General features: G+C 41.4%; 2 protein-coding genes across 5 annotated transcripts; both read right to left on the reverse strand.

The window, feature by feature from the left end:
- Positions 1-3,102: 3,102 nt before the first annotated feature.
- On the reverse strand, positions 3,103-13,323 carry LOC119004768 (B2 bradykinin receptor-like). Of its 3 annotated transcripts, XM_037071963.1 has the most exons (4): positions 13,305-13,323; positions 13,084-13,197; positions 11,285-11,377; positions 3,103-7,017 (listed from the first exon to the last, which is right to left on the reverse strand). In XM_037071963.1, exons 3-4 carry the CDS (start codon positions 11,302-11,304, stop codon positions 5,979-5,981), a joined length of 1,059 nt encoding a protein of 352 aa, XP_036927858.1. In that variant the 5' UTR covers positions 11,305-11,377; positions 13,084-13,197; positions 13,305-13,323; the 3' UTR covers positions 3,103-5,978. The 3 variants fall into 3 exon arrangements, with proteins under 3 accessions (XP_036927858.1, XP_036927857.1, XP_036927859.1); XM_037071962.1 differs by lacking the exon at positions 13,305-13,323 and having other exon boundaries at positions 13,084-13,219; XM_037071964.1 differs by lacking the exons at positions 11,285-11,377; positions 13,305-13,323 and having other exon boundaries at positions 13,084-13,209.
- Positions 13,324-16,469: 3,146 nt separating this feature from the next.
- bdkrb1 (bradykinin receptor B1) lies at positions 16,470-19,443 on the reverse strand. 2 transcript variants are annotated; one of them, XM_037071961.1, is made up of 3 exons: positions 19,306-19,443; positions 17,378-18,175; positions 16,470-17,232 (listed from the first exon to the last, which is right to left on the reverse strand). In XM_037071961.1, exons 1-3 carry the CDS (start codon positions 19,306-19,308, stop codon positions 17,161-17,163), a joined length of 873 nt encoding a protein of 290 aa, XP_036927856.1. In that variant the 5' UTR covers positions 19,309-19,443; the 3' UTR covers positions 16,470-17,160. The 2 variants fall into 2 exon arrangements, with proteins under 2 accessions (XP_036927856.1, XP_036927855.1); XM_037071960.1 differs by having other exon boundaries at positions 16,470-18,175.
- Positions 19,444-20,320: the final 877 nt, after the last annotated feature.

Here is a 20,320-nt window from a genome sequence, read left to right on the forward strand (position 1 = left end):
TTTGCTGATCGGAATCAACAATTTTGAACGTGGACCCCAGCCCGTTTTTTTTTTTTTCCTATGTCAGAGCACAATTTGTGGCAGAACACAGACGCGACATGACATTTCTGCAGTGCGACTGTTTCGGGAGGGGTCAACAAAAGAGCTGAATTTAATACTACTCATTTGATACGCCAAGTAAAAAACAAACACTCAAAGAATACACTCAATAGAACAGTTCACTCAAGAAATACATGCAAAGGCACCAAAGCAACAAACACTCACAGATACTCTGAAAAGAACAGAGAAATAACCTTGAGACAGCGACATGGCCACAAATATTACAGAAAAGGTAAATATAATTAATTATATTAATCTCTCTGGATAACCAGCTCATCTCTGTGGTAGGAGATCAGGGTTTTCTTCATCACCTGGAGTTTTTGAACCTCCTGTATGCCCTACCATCTCGGCATTACATTACATTTATTCCACTTTCAAGTTACAGTGTGCCGGTATGCAACCTAGTTTCGTGGGTCTCGTACAGCAGAGCATGTAAAACAACTGAGGAGATGCTGAACACGTGTGAAATAGACAAGCAACTCGTCCACGTCATTTTACATGACAACATAAGGAATATGAAAAATAACAATGGATGATAAGGTACCAAGCGTGGGCTGTGTCACGCACACACATCAGCTGGGTGAACACGAGGTTCTCCTGTCAAGGTGCATCATCATAGACTCACCTGCTAAGGCAAGGACGGTGGTAGGCCAATGTTGTAATAGCATATGCAGAATAAGAAAGAGCCATATGAAAGTATATACTTATATAAAAAAAAAAACCTATTAAGTAACAGCTTACAGCTTTTTTTCTTAAAATGAGGAAAATATTATAGATATTATAATTATTAAGGCTAAGTATCGGATCGGGACTCGGTATCGGCAGATACTAAATTAAAGGACTGGGATCGGGATTGGGTAAACAAAAACCTGATTGGGACATCCTTAGTGTTGATACTGAGGAACGGTTCAGTAGGTCGACTCTTTTTTCCATTGGACCATTCCATCTTATCCAGGAAGCACATGACCAAATAAAGGCATGGTGGACGTGCTAGAGAGCCAATGTAATGGCCAAAAAAACTTTCTAGAGAGTTTGAATGTAGGAAACAGTGAAATTTCCTGGGATCAGGGTTGATTCAATGTTGATTGTAGCCGTGATCTACATCACTTTTCAGTGGTTGTGTCATTCTCTATTGCTATTAATAACATTGTCCAACTTGCTGGGTGTTCAGCTTAAAGCATATCGAAATAAACGCAGCAAAGACAGAGATGTATTTTTTTCATTGTTCCCTGTCCAAACCTAGTGTGTCCATTACCATAATGCAACTTAACCAACAGCACATTAGTCTGAGATTTGGTTGACGACGACTGGGTGACGACATTTGTATGGACTCAAAAGCACGACTTGACACAGAGTTACGATGAAGTAAAAAGTATTTTACTTCATCAGTTTTGGTACACAGGAGGTCAGTCAGCGAAGGCAAACAAATCCGGCAGGGGTCAGGCAGAGAGGGGGTTGTGGAAAACAGGCAGGAGTCAAAAAAACAAAAAAACTCAGTGACTGGTAACAAGGCTAGAATGCTAATTACAGAGACAAAAGATGACCTGGCAGTGGACAGGGGAAACACAGGGACTCTTTATACACCAGAGGGAACAGGTTGGGAACAGGTGAAAGGAAAACAGGGTGGGGGAAGACAATCACAGTGAAGGGAGAACCCAGAGGGGCAGGGAAAGGGGATCTGAAATGAGAGGAAAGGTAAATACTAACAAAATAAGACAGTGGAAATCTGTAACACAGAGCGAGACATGGCAGTAACGCTGCCACTTCTAATATAGTCTCAGTCAGAGATGAGGAGGTCGGGCCACAAAGGTCTGGTAAGCTCACTTTTGGAAATAGTAGTACGCAGCCTGAACCCACAGTGCAAACCCACTGTGATGTCACTCACTGGTGTTGTGGACTATGGTTTGAAAGCCTAGAGGTTGTCATTGCAGATGCTGACAGTGCACAGCTGGGGAGGATATCCTTTTTGGATCCGACTCAGACAATCATGGACAATCAACTGTCAGTGATGAGGGTAGCCACGCCCTAAAGCATATCCTGCTTTATCCTTTCATTCACTCAAAACGAGACCGTAGTTTACAAAATGAACATCTTGCTGTTTTGAAGAAGACGTAAAACTAGGGATTAATATTAATATATTAGGAAACTGTTTACTGAGGTAAAAAAAATCAAAAAGAAGTCGGGTCATTTTCTCATAAACTTACATTCAATGGGATTTCTTATTGAAACCAGTGGTTAGAAAGAATACAGGGTGAGACACTTCTGTACTTGCTTCACTTCAAACCCAGAAGCTCTTTCCATATTTTATACAGTCGGTGGCCTAAACCAAATCTGCCTCATGTGACATCATTAGAGGTCATTTACCAGCAGCACCCCCTGGTGCCACGTTGGCTTCATACTTCTTTTTCCCCCAATATGCAGCACACCTAACTGAGATCTCTGATGTGTAAAACTAGAGCTCTCCCCAGTAAAAATACAAGTCTGTTTTTCCCAAATATTTTTGGACTGCAATTTTCCCATCAAACTGAGCTCAAGGAGTTGATTTTCAAGTTCTGGGAACACAGCAACATCAGTAGAAACTGTCTATGGGCCGACATCAGTGCATAAGACAATTTATAGCCTAGTTCAGTAGTGTAGTTCAGCCTTGACCCACCGCATCTATCAGACCACATGTTTCTTTTGTGCAGTGAGGGCTTATTGCCAACATTTTGAGTGAACTCATTCTTACTTCCAAATAAAGCAACTGAGAGAATCTGTTTATCGTCTTGTCTTGTTTACAACCTGTCTATCTGACAGCTGCAGTGGCAATGACATTGTGTCCCCTGATCTTAGCATTTCATTTAGAGACAAAAATATCATAATTCCGTCAAAAGACAATAATGAATAAAATGTAATATACGAACTTAATACTTGAATCGTTGTGTTAGAGGGATAAAAGAGATATCAAAGGCTTTTGCTGATGTAAATGTCCACTTCTTTAATAAACGTGTCATAAACAAGAAGGAGTTCTTACTTGATTTATTGTGAAAAGTAAATAAAACACAAATCCCATGTCACTCATTGAGCATGTCTATATAAAGACACAAAGCTGTAAGTTTATTTGCGGATCAGGAAAAGAAGTCTTGGACTTCTGCATTAATGCCACTCTAATAAATTGATTATCAATAAAGTTCCACAGTTGATACACAAAAGTTATTTGAGCAACAGTAACGTTGTGTTAACACCATAAAGAGACGTTGCTATGATTTTGTGAGCTATTACTCTTCAGGCTACTGTGTGTTTGAATAATACCTGAACCGACAAAAACAGCAAAGTGCACAAGCATGCAAATGTATGTACAGTGTATAAATAGCAAGTTGACATTCAGACACATTCACAGACATGTGCACAGTAAAAATCTTACACGACTCACATTACACATTACATCCCACAGTGTTAAGACACTCAAGAGACACAGAGTGTGTTTCTGTCTCTCTTGTCCATTATTTCCATTATCGTAATTTATGCCCATTACTTCAAAATAAAAAACACATTGTGGTGTTGCACTGACATGATGTAACATTTTCCTGTTGCTGTTGCTTCATCAGCAGTGCTTTCATATGCTACTTAACAGACTAAGTGCTAAAATGGCAGATACAGAAATTTGAGTCAAATTTCCTTGGAAGTTGGAGCAGACGTGGTAGAATACACAATGTCAAATGGATCTAATCCCTGGCGTTCATTTCCTCTGCTCTGTTGACTAAACAGGCGCTGATTTGTGATCATCATCTGCGATCATGTTGCTCCTTCCCGCTCCGCAGCTTTCCTTTCTTTTCCTTCTTTCCTGAAATCAGGCAAGTCCACACAAACACCTAAAACATCATCAGACCAAGTCATCTAAACTGACAGATGTTTATCACTGGGAAAAGAGCCCATCAAAATAAGCAACATACCTTGACAGCATACAGCTGTGCTTTCATCTTTGTGTCACTGGCCTCTTGGCCCATGATGGAGAGAAACTATTGCATTTCCCCAAATACTGTAATTAAGTACAAATTCAAGATACTTGTTCTTTACTCCACTTCAATTCCACTACATCTCAGGGGTAAATATCGTACTTTCTAAGACTCTTCATTTGTCAGACCGCTTACAGTATACATATTGTTACCGTATACATATAAATTCTCTCGAATGCATTCCTATGTTATCCAGTTGGGACTAAAACAACTTTGATATATGCAGTTCTCACAAGACGAAACTAAAACCATTCGATGATCTCATAGATTATCACGCATTGATGTAGCTCAAACATTATACAGAGTAGTTCAAATGAGCTCTAAAACAGTAAAATGCAACACACACATGCAGCCTTAATATTGATCCAAAAACACAAGATTTAATAGGAAAACACTGACACGCTGACTGACTACTTTTACTTTTCACAAGTACATTAAGCTGATTTTACCCTCAGACTTTGTCTTGAGTAATGTTTGGAATGCAGGACATTTACTTGTATTGGTATACGTTTTATAATGTGTTATTAAAAACAGGATCTGAATTAAGCAATATTATCCTCGAGGGTGTGCTTTAAAGTCATTTGAGCACGACAGTGATGCGGTCAGGACCGAGGCACTTGTGCTGAAGTGCTCAAATGACGTTAAAGCACACCCTCGAGGGTAATATTGCGATTATACAACTAATACCAACAAAAATAAAATGTATAATCAAAATATATCCATGTTGATGGACAATTTGCTCTCAAATTTTAAAGGTTTTTGCTAGTGTGCGTCGCGTTTCCAAGGAAACACATGGGGTCTGACTAATAACTGAAACAAAATCAGTCACGTCAGTAGACTCATATGTGTAATGGAACGTAGTTTACCACTACAGCAAATAATCCAACCCTTAGTAATGACCTAGCAACAGAAAGGATTTTTTAGTCTCAGATAAGTGAGCTGACGTTAATGTTTTAACGCGGGTTAGGGTTAAAATACTCAGCTCAGACTTGTTTCATTTTTATCTTATTATTATCTAATATATAGAACAGAGACATCCCAGATTAATCACTTTATTTAACTCCAGTGTGCTCTTAAATATTTAAATATTAATAATATACAAAATCAAAGGTACTGCCATATTTAAGAACAAATTAATAAAGTGTGTTTCCACTGTCAAGTCTCCACTGACAGCATCTTCGCGACCTGCAGCACCTGTTTGGGGCTATTACAGAAATTAACTTGCATACTGCCATTAAAATTACAGTTGTTGAAGTAGCTGTTCATAAAGTACATGTGGGATCTCTGCCGTTTACCAGGTGATGTTTTAGAGCTGGTTGGGAGGCTGACTTGATCCATTTTGTAGCCCATTTTTCCACCATTTCCTACTCCAGCTCTGACAGGTTTAATGTTGCCATGGAGATGGATATAATGTTGCCACAGACTTGGCGGAGTAATATTTTGAGTAATGAGTCAGATGTGCTGTCATGCTGATTTGAGCACATTCTAAATTTCTTGTTGATCAATCAGATTGCTTGGTCTGAACTAATCATTGTATAATACTCCTTCCACCAGTGCTCTTAGTCAAAACTCTTGGTTATGTTCAACCCACATCAAACAATCATACTATGATCATATTAAGCAAGATCTGATGGGTATCTGTCAAAGGGGTATATCATGCTTCTAGCCAAGTAAACGTACCATCGTCTTGACTTGTTCAGCTTTTTTGCAAACAGTGGTTAATACACAAAATGAAACCCATATACTCATAAGACAAAAACATACTGGCTAAAACTTCACATACATTTCTTATCTGTGAATAGAAAAAAGTCCATGTCATTATGTTGAAAGTGTGTGACAAAAACCAAAAACCGTGACTTCTGAAAAAAGTCACATTTTTGCAGTTCAGCTTGAGAAATTCACCAGTTTAAAGCTTCTCGACAGGCTTGTGCGTGTGGATGATGTGCTGAAAGATGATGCACTTCCCTGCTGACTGAAGACTTCTTGAGCTTTTTTCCGGAAGTTCTTCCCTACAATGACGTAGAGGAGGGGGTTGAGAACACTGTTGAAGTAAGCTAAGTAGACGAAGATTTGGACGCAGGTGTCCACCACCTTGGTGTTTATCCCTGAGAGTCCAGAATATTTCAGCAATTCTACTATCCTAAACACGTGAAATGGCAACCAGCAGATCACGAAAGCCAGGAGAACCACAAGCACCAGAGTGGTGGCCTTGTGCTCAACAATTTGGCTCCTTGACCCCTCATTTAACCGGTTTTGCAGAGCTTTGATTATCTTGAAAGTGCAGAAAGAAATAATGAAAGTGGGGATGATGAAGCTGAACAAAATCTGCAACCCCTGAAAGAGCAAATGTTCACGGAGTGTATAGTTAAGAAAGCAATAAGTATGATTACAGTTAGTTAACAGTTCCCTGTAAACGAGTGTGGGGACACCCATGAGCAAGCCGAAACCCCACACCATCAGACAGCCCAGTCTGGCATATTTTGGCCTACGCATTCTGTTATGGGACATTGTGTGCACCAGTGCCACATAGCGATCTATGCTCACTAGAACTAGGAAGTAGATGCTGCAGAAGACGTTCATGTTAATGCCCAGGTTGACCAAACGGCACATGACCCGACCAAAAACCCAGTTGTGCTGTTTGGATAAGTTGACAGCCCAGAAGGGCAAACAAGCCAATAGGACGAGGTCAGCAGCAGCCAGGTTGCTCAAGTAGATCTCGGGCACGGTGCAGGCCTTCTTGTGGAGGAAGAAAACCATCAGGACAAACACATTAAACACGATCCCCAGCGCAGTGAAGACCAGGATACACACCGGCACCACACTGACAACCCAAGCCACAGTTTCTTCTGGATTTGGACAGTCAGATCCATTTGTGCTGTTTAGGCCTTCACCTGCTGCCATAGTGCTGATGGTAGTGGGGACACTGTGGGGAGACAGAGGACAGCAAACAAGACAAAACATTAAAACAAAGACAATTTGAAACCATAACAAGAAATATTGAGAAGCAGTGAATTTGGAGTTATGCTGAACATTCTGATACAGTAATGTTTCCCCAATTTAATGCAGTTTCCTCAAAAGGGTGGTAAATTTCAGCCTGAATATTAGTCAGTTTTACGGCGATCTTGTCTGGTACACCACTGTGATAGCTCTTCAAACCAGACTGGCACTCAGTAAAGCACATACCTTACCAAGGCACAACATCCCACTTAGTTCAGTCAAGCGTAATTCAATATCAACTCTAACTCTGATTTTTAAACCACCTATGATGGCTTAACCATAAATGAAACTCACCAGATCTAGGATCCCTTTTCAAGAACCATACATTATTTCCTGAGAAATTGACTAAAATTTTGTGGTCTGCAAAGAGAATGCCAAGGTATTATCTTGTAAATATCGAAAATTGATCATTTATGGGCTGTGTTTGGTTGTAATTTGTTTGTAATTTACCTTTTTCTTTAAAGGATCCTAAATACAGGTTTCAGAAAACACATACTCATCATACTGCATTGTATGACTCTGAGCCATGCGGGTTGCGTATGTAAAAAAAAACAAAAAACAAAAAACAAAAAAGAGAACACATGAATTAAAGTTAGAACCTTTTTCGTAAAAACCTAGAGATAACATCATTTATTAAGTACAAAACATTACTTATCTTAAACATGTTGAGATGTTGATGGCCCTTGTTAACTACTACTAAAGCACAAACTTATGCATACCTTGTTTGCAGATCAGTCTTTGTTCCTTCACATTAACATATACCAATCACATAGCATGACTCTGAGCCATGCATTCAGTTATGGCTTGTATGTAAAAAAAAAAACAAAAACAAAAACAAAAAAGAGAAAGGTAAATAGAAAAAAAAATTCTATTACTGTATTTCAGAGGGCATCAGTGTGAAAAATGTATTGCGCAAGTGACCACAAAGGTTTGAAAAACACCAACAGTACAACAGTTTGATAGTGGTCATAGGAACCTCCCTGTCTATTTTAAACAAACATGGGATAAAGCAGATCAACATGTAGAACTGAACATGTTGAGGCGAGACAGAGCTGACGTTGAGTTGTTGGCATGACTGAAAGAAACTTGTTTTTTTTTTTGTTTGTTTTGTTTTGTTTTAACTGTGCATGTTGAGCATTAAGCAAAGATGGCGCTGTGCCAGTGGCAGCCTATTGTAGCAACTCCTGGTATTTCATAGTTTTTATTGAGTTTTTATTGTGTTTTTAGCTTGCTTTTTTTGTTTATTATTTGTACTCTGTGCTGTGGATAAACACTATCCACACACCAAGATGCTTTTCCAACAGTTTGGATATCTCCTAGTTCCTTTTTTCATGCTTTGGTCTCTCCTGGTGACTGGAAGCCGTGCCTGCTCTACAGCCGGCAACGTTTACAATCGCGACCTGCTGATCGCCCTGAGGCTCCAAACCGACAGTACCGAAGGAGCTAAGGAGGAGAAGACGTTATTATTTCCAGTGATATTTCCAGTTCCAGTTATTTCCAGTGATAGCTGCATCCCGGCAGTTATCACTGGAAATGTAAGATCCCTGGCAAATAAAATTGACTAACTGGAAGTGCTCGCCAGGACGCAGCGGGAAAACAGAGAGTCCATTATCATGTGTTTCACGGAAACGTGGCTATATGAGCAGATACCGGACTCCAACACCACTATCCCCGGCTTCCACACGGTCCGAGCCAACACAGACACCACCGCGAGGGGCACGAAGAAAGGAGGAGGGCTCGCTGTGCTCGTCAACAACAGGTGGTGTCACCCCGGGCACATCTCTGTGAAAGACCGGTTCTGCAGCCCGGACATCGAGCTCATTGCCATCAGACTGTGTCCATATTATCTGCCACGGGAGTTTACCAGTGTCATCGCCATAACTGTTTACGTTCCGCCATTCTGGAAATGCAGATGCCGCATGTGATGTCATCCATGCTGCGATCGCGGCACTACAGACGAAACACCACGCAGCCTTCGTAATCATCACAGGTGACTTCAACCACGTCTCTCTCTCATCCACACTCCCAACATTTCACCAGTTTTTCAAATGCACAACAAGGGACAATAAATTTATACACCAGCTGTATGCTAATGTTAAGATAATACAGCTTCACTGCCCTCCCTCCCCTGGGAAGGTCAGACCACAACCTCATCCTACTCTCCCCATCATACAAGCCTGTGGTTCAGCAGCTGCCAGTGACAGTGAGAACTGTGAGGAAATGGTCTCCGGAGGCCATGGAATCACTGCAGGGTTTCCTGGAAGCCACTGACTGGGATGCACTCTACAAACCACACGGCGAGGACATTGATGGCATCTCTGATTGCGTCTCTGATTACATTGGGTTCTGCATGGGTTCCCCATCCCCACTAAAGAGGTCCGCTGTTACCCAAACAACAAACCCTGGGTAACCAGCGACCTGAAGGCCCTACTCAACGAGAAAAAGGGGGTCTTCAGGTGAGGGGACCGTGCAGAACTCAAGCGTGTTCAGAGAGAACTAATACACAGCATCAGGGAGAGTAGGGAAAACTACAGGAGAGAGCTGGAATTCAAACTGGAAAACAATAACACCGGGGATGTATGGAGGGGGATGAGGGAGATCACCAGCTTCCAGAGGAGAGGTGGAGGAACAGCTGAGCGAAACAAACTATGGTTGGACTCCAGCTCCCCCAGCAGCCCCCCTGCTGCTCCTCTGAGCAACCAACTCTGGATACAACCCCCCCACAGCTCCACACCAGCCCCACAGCCCCGCACCAACCCCTGCAGCGGACACCACCTTTCACCACCTCCTTCTCCCCCACTCCCAACCTCCCTGCTGGCCCCCACCACAGACTTTCTCACACACCCCTCCACCAGGACTCTTGCACTTCCCCCATTGCTGCCTACAAACTCCTGCAGCAGTCACCACTCTGCACCACCCCCCACCCCCCAACCCGGACTTGAACATCAACATCCAGCCAGGTGAGGAGAGAGCTGGGGAGGCTCAATCAGAGAAAAGCTGCTGGACCGGACCGCATCAGCCCTCGCGTGCTGAAGGCCTGTGCCGGCCAGCTCTCTCTGGCACCTCTCTAACCTGAGCCTCCACCTTCAGAGAGTGTCAGTGCTCTGGAAAACATCCTGCCTCTTTCCAGTGCCCAAAAAATGACATCCTGTGGTACTGGATGACTACAGGCCGATTGCACTGACCTCTCACATCATGAAGGTTGTGGAGAGGCTGGTTCTTGCACACCTCAGACCCTGAGTGTGCCCATCACAGGACCCCCTACAGGTTGCATATCAGCCCCATGCTGGGGTTGATGACCAAATCATTTACCTGCTGCAGGAAGCCTACACCTCCCTGGATAGACCCAACACTGCTGTCTACGTCATGTTCTTCGACATGTCCAGCACCTTTAACACCATCCAGCCCAAGCTGCTAAAGGCCAGACTGGAGAACATGCAGGTGGATTCTCTCCTCGTCACATGGGTCGATGACTATCTGACAGGCAGACCACAGTATGTGAGATTACAAAATTGTGTGTCTGACCGTCTGATCAGCAACATCAGTGCCCCCCAGTGAACTGTGCTGTCGCCCTTACTCTTCACCACCTACACTGCAGATTTCAAGTAGCCCACTGAGTCATGTCACCTGCAGAAATTCTCCGATGACACGGCCATTGTGGGGCGGAGCTGCAGCTGAATGTGGCGAAGACGAAAGAGATGGTGGCGGACTTCAGGAGGAACAATGCCCCACCCTCTCCAGTCTGCATCGGTGGGACAGACATTGACATTGTGGACTCTTACAAATACCTGGGTGTGGTGTTGAACAATACCACAAACACGGAGCCAGGCTACAAGATAGGCCTGAGCCGGCTTTACTTCCTGAGGAGGCTCAGGTCCTTCAATGGCTGCAACCGGATGCTCCAGATGTTCTATGAGTCTGTTGTCGCGAGCACCATCTTCTTCGCTGTGGTGTCTTGGGGTGTGAGCATCAAAGCAAAGGACGCAAATGCATATACATCTAGTGTCCATATGTCAGGTCTAGATGAAACCCTTTTATGTTTAAGATGGCTTTTTTCCCCCATAAAAGTTAGTAAATTCTTGTAAACACCTAGTGGTAACATCATTTATTAAGTACAAAACATTACTTATGTTGAACATGTTAAGATGTTGATGGCCCTTGTTAACTGCGGTAAAGAACAAACTCATGCATACCTTGTTGGCAGATAAGTCATTTTCCCTTCAGACACAGACACAACACACTGTTTCAGCACCGTCCTCTCCTGTGCTCCAAGTCTGCCTTGCTCTCTGAAAGGAGGAGGGAAACTGATCTGAAAGTGATCTCAAACAACAAGAGCCAATATTTCCAAGAATACAGGCACCACTGACATTTAGAACGTTTGCACAGGTGGCATCTATTAATTGAAGAAGACAGTTTTGATTGTTCAGTAGAAATTTCAATAAAAGTCATGGGAACAGGGTTCTGTCTGTGAGATATACAGCAGTGCTGTTTTGAGTGATCCCAGAAGAGTCATCTTCTCAGCAGCTGCCAAAAAAACATTCCTGTCATGCTGAGATAGGAAACACAGAAAATATTCTCTATTGCAGTTCCTGAAGTGTCAGATATATCTTTCAGCCCGGTCACCAAGATGACAGTTTAAGCAGTTACATTTATATTGCTGCAAAACTTGTCATATCACTTTCACATTATATATTAATTAACTGACTGAGGGGACATTGCAACATTTTGTAAATGTGAGACCAGTGGATATTTTGAAGGAGACCGTGGGACATTTTCAGTCATGATCGCAGTGACAAAAAAACGGATATTTTTGAGTTAGTTTCATGGGCTGTGTTTTATTGTAATTGTTTACTTATTAATATTTATCTTTACAGTAAAGGATATCAAATACAGGTTTTAGAAACCACACATATCCATCGTACTGCATCGTATGACTCTGAGCCATGCATTGGGTTGCGTAGGTTAAAAAAAAAAAAAAAGCAGAAAGAAAAATGAGGAAAAAAAAATTAATTTAACTATATTTCAGAGGGCATCAGTGCAAAACAATTGCAATTACAAAGGTCAGAAAAATACTAGAAAATGCTAACGAAATAAGGCAAATAATAACCCATCATAGGTTGCAGCTTCCTTAACAGTGAGTGAAGAAAGATACCATTCACTTGAATTTCCAGCTGGCCTTGGGCGCTAATGCACTGACCGTGAACCTCGGAGTTGACGATAACAAAGTTCCTCTTTTGTATGGATGAGCTTTTGAATTTGTGTGAATTTGTTCAGCACTGTAGACAATATTCACATCTGAGGTACATCATGGTGATGAATAATAGATAAATACTAATATTTATTTAACCTGCTACATGTATAAGTACATTTATAAAACAGCAGAACACAAACAAACTTTTTTCTGTTTGTTTCCAACACTCGGCGCTCTCTCTGATGTCTGTTACTGAAGGTGCCAAAAAGTAGTTGCTGGAAAGGGAGAAGCAGTAGCAACACTGCAGCCTTTTTTCCTTCACTTGCATGCGTATGCAACAGCTGGATTTGTTGGCTTGTGCGATACTATTATAGCACTTAAGCCGACTATGTCTTTAACATTTACTGCATCCATTCTTTCACTACAGTGTGAAATCAACCTCAAATTAAGTGCACTCATAAGATCAAACAGTACAACAGTTTAATTGTGGTCATAGAGATCTCCATGTCTATCTTAAATAAACATGGGATAAAGCAGATCAACATCTAGAACTAAACATGCTGGCATGATCAAAAGAAACTCGAATCAAGAGAAACTTTTGTTTTTATCTGCACAGGTTGTGTCCATATGTCACGTCTAGATTCAACCCTTTGATGTTTGAGGTGTTTTTTTCTCCATGAAAGTTAGTGTATTCTTGTAAAGTGTCTGCATGACTTGGTTATAAAGTACAAAACATTGCTTATGTTGAACAAGATTTTGATGGCACTCATTAACTAGGGTAAAGAACAAACTTATGCATACCTTGTTTGCAGATCAGTATTTCCTTCTTCAGATGTGAGTCAAGATAAAACACGTCCAGACACACCACACTGTTCCAGCACCGTCCTCTCCTGTACTGTAAGTCTGCCTTGCTCTCTGAAAGGAGGAGGGAAACTGATCTCAGACAACGAGCGCCAATATTTTCAGAAATATGGGCACCAGTGACTTATGCTAACCCTCCCCTTCCCCCACCCTCCACTTACATCACGATGTTCCTCTTTTGTTTTTTTCTTCTTCTTCTAGTAGCACTGCGTGCACGTCACGGCTGTCTGCTTTGGCAGAGTTTGCATCTACATTTGTTTTATTTTGCTTCAAAGGTCAATTCTGATTGTCAATAGACTTTGACACTAGATTTGGAAGTTTGAACACCAACATGGGTGGTATTTCATCAGCTCTCTTTCTCGTTATGAGTAACATCTATTAATTGAAGGAGATAGATTTGATTGTTCAGTGTGAGATTGTTCATCTGTGAGATGTCCCTGTTAAGCAGAATGGGGATACACTCAGAGAAGCAATTCCTGAAGTGTCAGATGCATCTTTCAGCCCAGTCACCAAGATGAAAATTTAAGCAGTTACATTTCTGCACCTGTCATAGGCTATGTATTTATATTGCTGCAAGACATGTCGTATCACGTTCACATTACATATTAATTAAATGACTGAGGGGACATTTCAACATTGATAAACATGACACCAGTGGATATGTAGCACATTTTCAGTCATGTTTGCAGTGGCAAAAAAATGATATTTTGCAGGAAAGTTGGGCCATCTGCAGCCATGTATGTGGGAACAAACCAGGGTGTTTAAAGGCAGACCTCTGGGCTTCTGAAATATTTTTTTCAGGTGACCATAACAGACAGCGATTTTTAAGGTACCACATGTAAGAAGGTTTGTTGAAAAGCTTAAAAAATCAACTTAAACTATCAACAGAATGTGAATAAGTAGCAGTTTTGACAAAGTGATCTTTATGTATTACGTTGATGTTAGCATGCTAACCAGCTGGCAATGGTCCATTCTGGTTTGAAAGCTCCTGTGCTAGCACAGTAGTAGTGCGTTTACATGACACTCAAGAAAACCAAATAGCTGGATCAGTCCGACTATGATCGGATTTTTAAAATGCATGTATACACCTTAGTCTGACTAAAATCGGACTGGATCGGATTTCTCATAGTCGGATTTACACACCAAGGTTATTCGATTGATAGTCGCAATACTTCTGCATGTATACGTTCCATCAGATCAGATCGGATGTTGCGTTCTGTGCAGGCTCGGGACTTTTTACCAGGCCATGAGCTGGAAGTAGAAGGACAGCAGCGGTGACAGCGGCGGCGATGGCGGCAGCGACGGCGGTGGCGACGGCAGCTTCCCTCCAAATCACCGCAAGTAAGAGCGCCATTGTGCATCTAGTTTGTGTAATGATCATGTACACCATATACGAAAAGTACAAAGATGTAGCTTCTCCTTGCTCTTCGTACGCCATCTTTCTCAAATGCCAAGGTGACGTAAAGAGGTCAGCTGGAGGTAGCTCTGTTACCACTAGTTGAAATGGGTACAGCGCCTCCTATCGTACCGAGGTATGACATACAGTACTTCGGCCAGTAATTCGATTTTCTCACCGGCATGTATTCTTGGACAATTGCAGTTGTCTGATTGAGCAGCATAGTCTAACTATGGCTGTAATCCAACTAAGCTGTACATGTAAACGCACTGACTGACACCAACCTGGTCTGGAGCACCCTGTCTAAACCACTAGCTGCATGGCTAACTGAGCTAACTAGCTAAGGGCAGCTACCGTTAGCAGCAGTTGGCGGTTACTCTGATGATATGTCGTTTCTCATTCCTATGGGTTTGACAGGACAGCTCTCCTTTTTTATGGTGTCATACCATAGACCAGGGGTGTCAAACTGATCCAGTAAAGGGCCATGTGGCTGCAGGTTTTCATTCCAACCAAGCAAGAACACGCCTGATTTGGATCAGCCAACCAATCAGCCAACCAAGCAAGAACACACCTGATTTGGATCAGGCGTGTTCTTGCTTGGTTGGAATGAAAACCTGCAGCCACATGGCCCTTTACTGGATCAGTTTGACACCCCTGCCATAGACTATGGGTCATACTCCCCTGATAGTTTTGAATAGGTCCAGATATTATTGTCAATTATACTTACTCCATTTTCACAACTCAGTTAAATTTCACATTATGTTGATAAAAGCATCTCTTCACGTTGAGAAAACTCAGAGCACGAGACAGATTCAGTGTTCCTGGTTTTGTTCATTTTGTAGTTCCATGAATCTTTGTGACAACTGATTACAGCAGAGCCACTGTTGACGTCAGCATCGTTGCTGTACCTGCCTTGACAAGTCCAAATGCCATGTGAAAAAAAAGGTAAGTCACTGTGATGTTGTTGTTGTGTCAGGTAGAACCAAGATAGATCCTGACACTCGCAACCCTACCCTGTGCAATTATTTCTTCCGCATGCACCTTGTCTTCAGTCTCAATGTGCTACAGAAACACCTCCTATCAAGCAAGAAAGGTGAGGCAACAACTGAGAAAATGTTGTTAAATTCTGACTGCACAAGTTATAATTGAAAGAAATCTCTCTGTCACAGATTTGCTGCACGAATTGTGACCCTACCCAATGCAATCAAGTGTTTCAGTGCATGGGCGTGAATACCATTAAATCAGGCCAAAACAATCTTGCACAGTAATTAACTGCGATCGTTAATGTTGTTAGTCAGAAAATAGCCGTCTGGAAATGTGTGGCAAGTAGGAACACACTGCAGACCCAATAAACAGAAGAAAGCAACAGTCTCATTTGTGCCCAGTTATAAAAGCTTTTAGTTCCATGAGTTGATTTGAAACTTGCAAACAATCAGGTAACATGTAAAATTAAGCAACCTTGCCAGTTGATTATGCACAGATGCGTACTTGTGCAAGCACTTTTTTATAACAAGAGGAAGGCAAAATGCAAAATGCAAAATGCAAAAAAAAACACCCTCCAATAACCCCACCAAACACTATCACAATAGCACATTTAGCTTGGATGTTGTGAAACATGCCTTGGTACAGTTGTTCAACTATAACAAGCAGCACAGTCATTGTTCGGAGGAAGGCAATTGTGATGAACAATGATAACAGATATTTTCCAGAAGATGCCTCTTCACAAATTTGTATATATTGCCTCAGTGTGTTTGAGGGGCAGGGACAGAAACACATAAATTCAATCAATCAATCAATCAATCAGTCAATCATTTGAGGGTGTAATGGTCAAAAGTTCATAAAATGCTTTTTGATTGCTTTTTTGTCCAGTTTTGTTTTAGAAGAAGAAATGCTCCAACAGGTAATGATTTATATCATGTCTCAGCATTCATTCAGGATAAATATTTTATTATGTATTACAGGACTTCAGCTGCACAGTTGAGTTGGTTATTCACAGTAATACACACAAATAGCTTATGTTAATGTCACTATTGGATAGATGGTTTGTTTACATGCAGAGATAAACAATGTAAATGTTCACAAGGTGCAAGGGTGGTCATTCCCTCATGTCGGCCTGCAGAGTAAACTGCATTGTAGAGTCAAGTGAATGAATGACTGAGGAGAAAAAAGTTTATAAATTTTAGAAATGGCTGGTTTTGCTTGTGTGTTTAAAACATCAAGTCAGTAACAGTAAGGTCATGGAATAGTCCAGAAAGGCAGATTCAGACGCATCCTGTGTGTCCACAACTGCCTCTATGGCGACTGTGACCATACAAACTGCTTCCATTTCATCTAGATTATGCCCCTCATGTCTAATTGGGTCCATTATTTCCAGTATTCACAGTATTAAACATCATATGATAGTGCTGTTTAACTAGCTAATAGCATTATTATTGTGTTACGTCTCAGGAAATAACTCATATCCTGTATATTGCGCCATTGTTTGTCCATAAACAGCAACGGAAGTCAAGGATAGGATGTCATGAGGAGTCACATCTGACCCTTTGCATTAAAAATGACCACAGTCTTAATTTGCTCGGCTCTGTTAATGTAAGTTGACACAACTGAGCGTTGGTATGTCGTCATATCTGATCCTCTGCGAGGATGTCTGGTCCTCCTGTAGATGGCACTAACCTTCCTCCTGAAGTACTGCCCTGAGAAGACATACAGCAGTGGGTTCAGGGTGCTGTTGAGAAAGGCCAGATACACAGAAACCTGTTCTCCTATATCGAGAGTGTGGTACCACAGCTCCTCATCCAACAATTGGAAATCACAAAGTATGTCGAGGAAGGTGAATACCTGGAAGGGACCCCAACACACTAAGAATAGAAATGTGACAGCGTACACCAGCACTGTAGCTTTTGTGTCAGTAACTTCATGAAAGCTCTCCCTTCTCTGTGCCAAAGCCTTGACTATGTTCCCACTGCAGAAAACAATGACCAGAACAGGGAGTACGAAGCCCACGACGGTCATCAGAATCTGATGGGCCAATTTCCAGGAGCTGTTGTGACTATAATCCAGTATGCAGGCCATTGTCCCTAAATCCTCAAAGAACTTCACCTCTCTGTGAACCATGGTTGGTGTGCTCAGTAAGAGCCCCAATATCCACAGGATGAGGCAGATCACCTTGGCATAAAGGGTCCGTCTCAGCCACCTGGCCTTCATGGTCTTCACAAGTGCCAGGTAGCGGTCGACACTAATCATGCCCAAAGTGTAGCTGCTGGTGTAGAAGTTGATGATGATGATTGAGTTGACCATTTTGCATAAGGCATCTCCGTATGGCCAGTTAAAGCCATTGAGGATGTTCATGGCCCAGAAGGGGAGCCCACACAGGAGAATAAAGTCGGCCAGCGCCAGGTTGCACAGGTAGATCTCCGCTACAGTCAGCCGATCCTTGTGGGCGAGGTACACCCCGAGGACAAAGCTGTTAAAGATGATGCCGAGCAGGGACAATGTGAAGATGTATGGAGGGATGATGGTGTAGACCATCTCCCATTCTGCAGGGACCGGAGATGTTGATGGAGTGGATGGCAAGGATGCACTGGTGTTGTCAGACCACAGTTTTGCCACAGATACAAGCTTCACTGGCTCCATGAGCTAGAAAACAAATATTACATATAACTGATTAGTGAAATGCTGATAAAAGTAAAATCATCAGCTTTAAAACATCCGATACATTATGATATTTACTACTGCATCAACGCCTTAACTGAACATGTACACTGGAGAGAATGGCACTTCAAAAAAATATAACAGAAATGTTGATTGTGTCTCATATTAAGTGTAATGACGAGATCGCTTGACTGGACATTGGACAAATTTACTTCTTCAAAAATTACACATACTGTCAGTGAAAGAAAATAATGCCAACATTATTAGATCTGCTGCAGCCACACATTAAAAGTTGATCAAATTACATTTAGCATGCTAAATTTCTATTGTGCAATGACATGCAAAACTACAGAATACAAAAAGTATTATTTTCAGCATGCATTTAAATACCATAAAGCGACCGTTATTTATTGCTATAAAACACTTGTTAATGTCATATTTTCTATGATATATAGTAATTAGTGTAAAAAAAAAAAAAGCAGTTGTACATTAACTGCAATCGTTATATGCTTTGCTAAGTACGGCCGTACAAGGTAGTAAAACACAAGAGTGGTCACTCTCCCGCAAAGCGACATTAGGTAACAGCTTCTGAGTGCTACACCACTGTCGTAAATTCAAATCCCAGTGCTGTTTGTTGGACGTATAGTAGGCGCAGGCTACAAACAATGCTCATTACGTAACAAAACATGAAACAAGTGTCCAATTAACGCTAAATCAGCTCCTCATTTTAAAGTGAGGTCTGTTCATAACTTATTCTCAATAAATTTGGCACCAATTAACCCAAATTAGTTCTACTGACTACAAATAAGAAAGTAAGAGCCAACGTGGGACATATTCGAAGTTTGAAAGACTTAATTTAGTGATTAGTGGACACAATTATCACTTTTCCAATTACATAAGAATAGACCAATACTGAGGCCTCCCATGCCGAACAAAGAATATCAAGATTGTAGTACAATCGTACAACAAGTAGTTAGTTGGTTATTGAGGGAAAACCATTAGTTAATGGCCTGGTGGTTGTAGAATATAACCATAAGGAATAAGGCATTCATAAATGCTTTATCATTACTAACAACATAGCCAATCTGCCACTAATATGCATAAAAAGTTCTTACCATACGTGTTATGAAAATGTTCCTCCTGTGGTCAAATGGCTAATGAACAAAGACTGGAACATCTGGATCATCTGTGTACACTGAGCTCCCCGTAAGAGTACACAGCAGAGGAGACGGGAGATCTGCTATGAACATTTTGTATATAGAGTTGAATTCTTCTCCACCCTTGGCCGAGCACCTCAATATATCACTGTGTTTATCAAAGAGTCAAAATTGGGCTGGAGAGGAGCCGAAACCGCAGAGAACCAAATGTGGGGGAGCGAAGATAAAAAAAAAACAAAAAAAAAAAACTGCGTGACTCTGACAGACCCACCACTGAAAAGATAAAGAAAGTTTTACTCTGTTATTACTGATGATACATTTGAGAGGAAGTATAAATTCAGTTCTTGAAAAGTCAAATGATTGCAGAGGCAGAAATTATAAAATTACTCAAGGCCAAAGATAAGCAGGTTATGTAAATATGATACTCACCGATCTGTTTTAATATCGGCAATTAATCAATTTCTGATCACTTAACTGATCTTCCTCTAATCATTTCCAAATATTTGACTAAATAAGTAATAAAAACTGATTCATCCCTATTCCGATGATTTATTGTTAATGTGTAACACTGAGATGGCAACAAACCTGATATGGCTTGAAACCAAATAACACTGAAATTGGATGCGATAGAAAATATAAACAGCATTTTTTTGTCAGTATGCAACAGGAAGCGTTATCTGAAAATGAGTATGATTGCGGCTGAGGCATCCCTTTTATGGTCCCAGTTAACACACCAGAAAGTGAATCATGGAGCGTATTAAGACCTCCTAAAAGGACATGTGGCCCATTGTCATTCAGGATAAAACGACTTAATTATCAAAACAAAGACACCCCATTCTTCCAAGAGTTGCAGGTGATACTTTATTGAAGACAATAACACTTATTCATTGTTGAATAAACTCAAAAACATTTGATTCTTTATTAATGATGATCAATCAAATTTCTATTCCATTGTACTACAGTGGCAGGCTAA

The sequence above is a fragment of the Acanthopagrus latus genome, chromosome 16 (assembly GCF_904848185.1).
Source record: "Acanthopagrus latus isolate v.2019 chromosome 16, fAcaLat1.1, whole genome shotgun sequence".
NCBI lineage: Eukaryota > Metazoa > Chordata > Actinopteri > Spariformes > Sparidae > Acanthopagrus > Acanthopagrus latus.

Excerpts from the sequence above, each read along its gene's own strand:
- LOC119004768 (XM_037071963.1), bottom strand. The coding sequence starts at position 11,304 with ATGACTTATCTGCCAACAAG. Across the intron at positions 7,018-11,284 it reads ATGACTTATCTGCCAACAAG|TGTCCCCACTACCATCAGCA; the intron begins GTATGCATGAGT and ends GTCTCCCCACAG.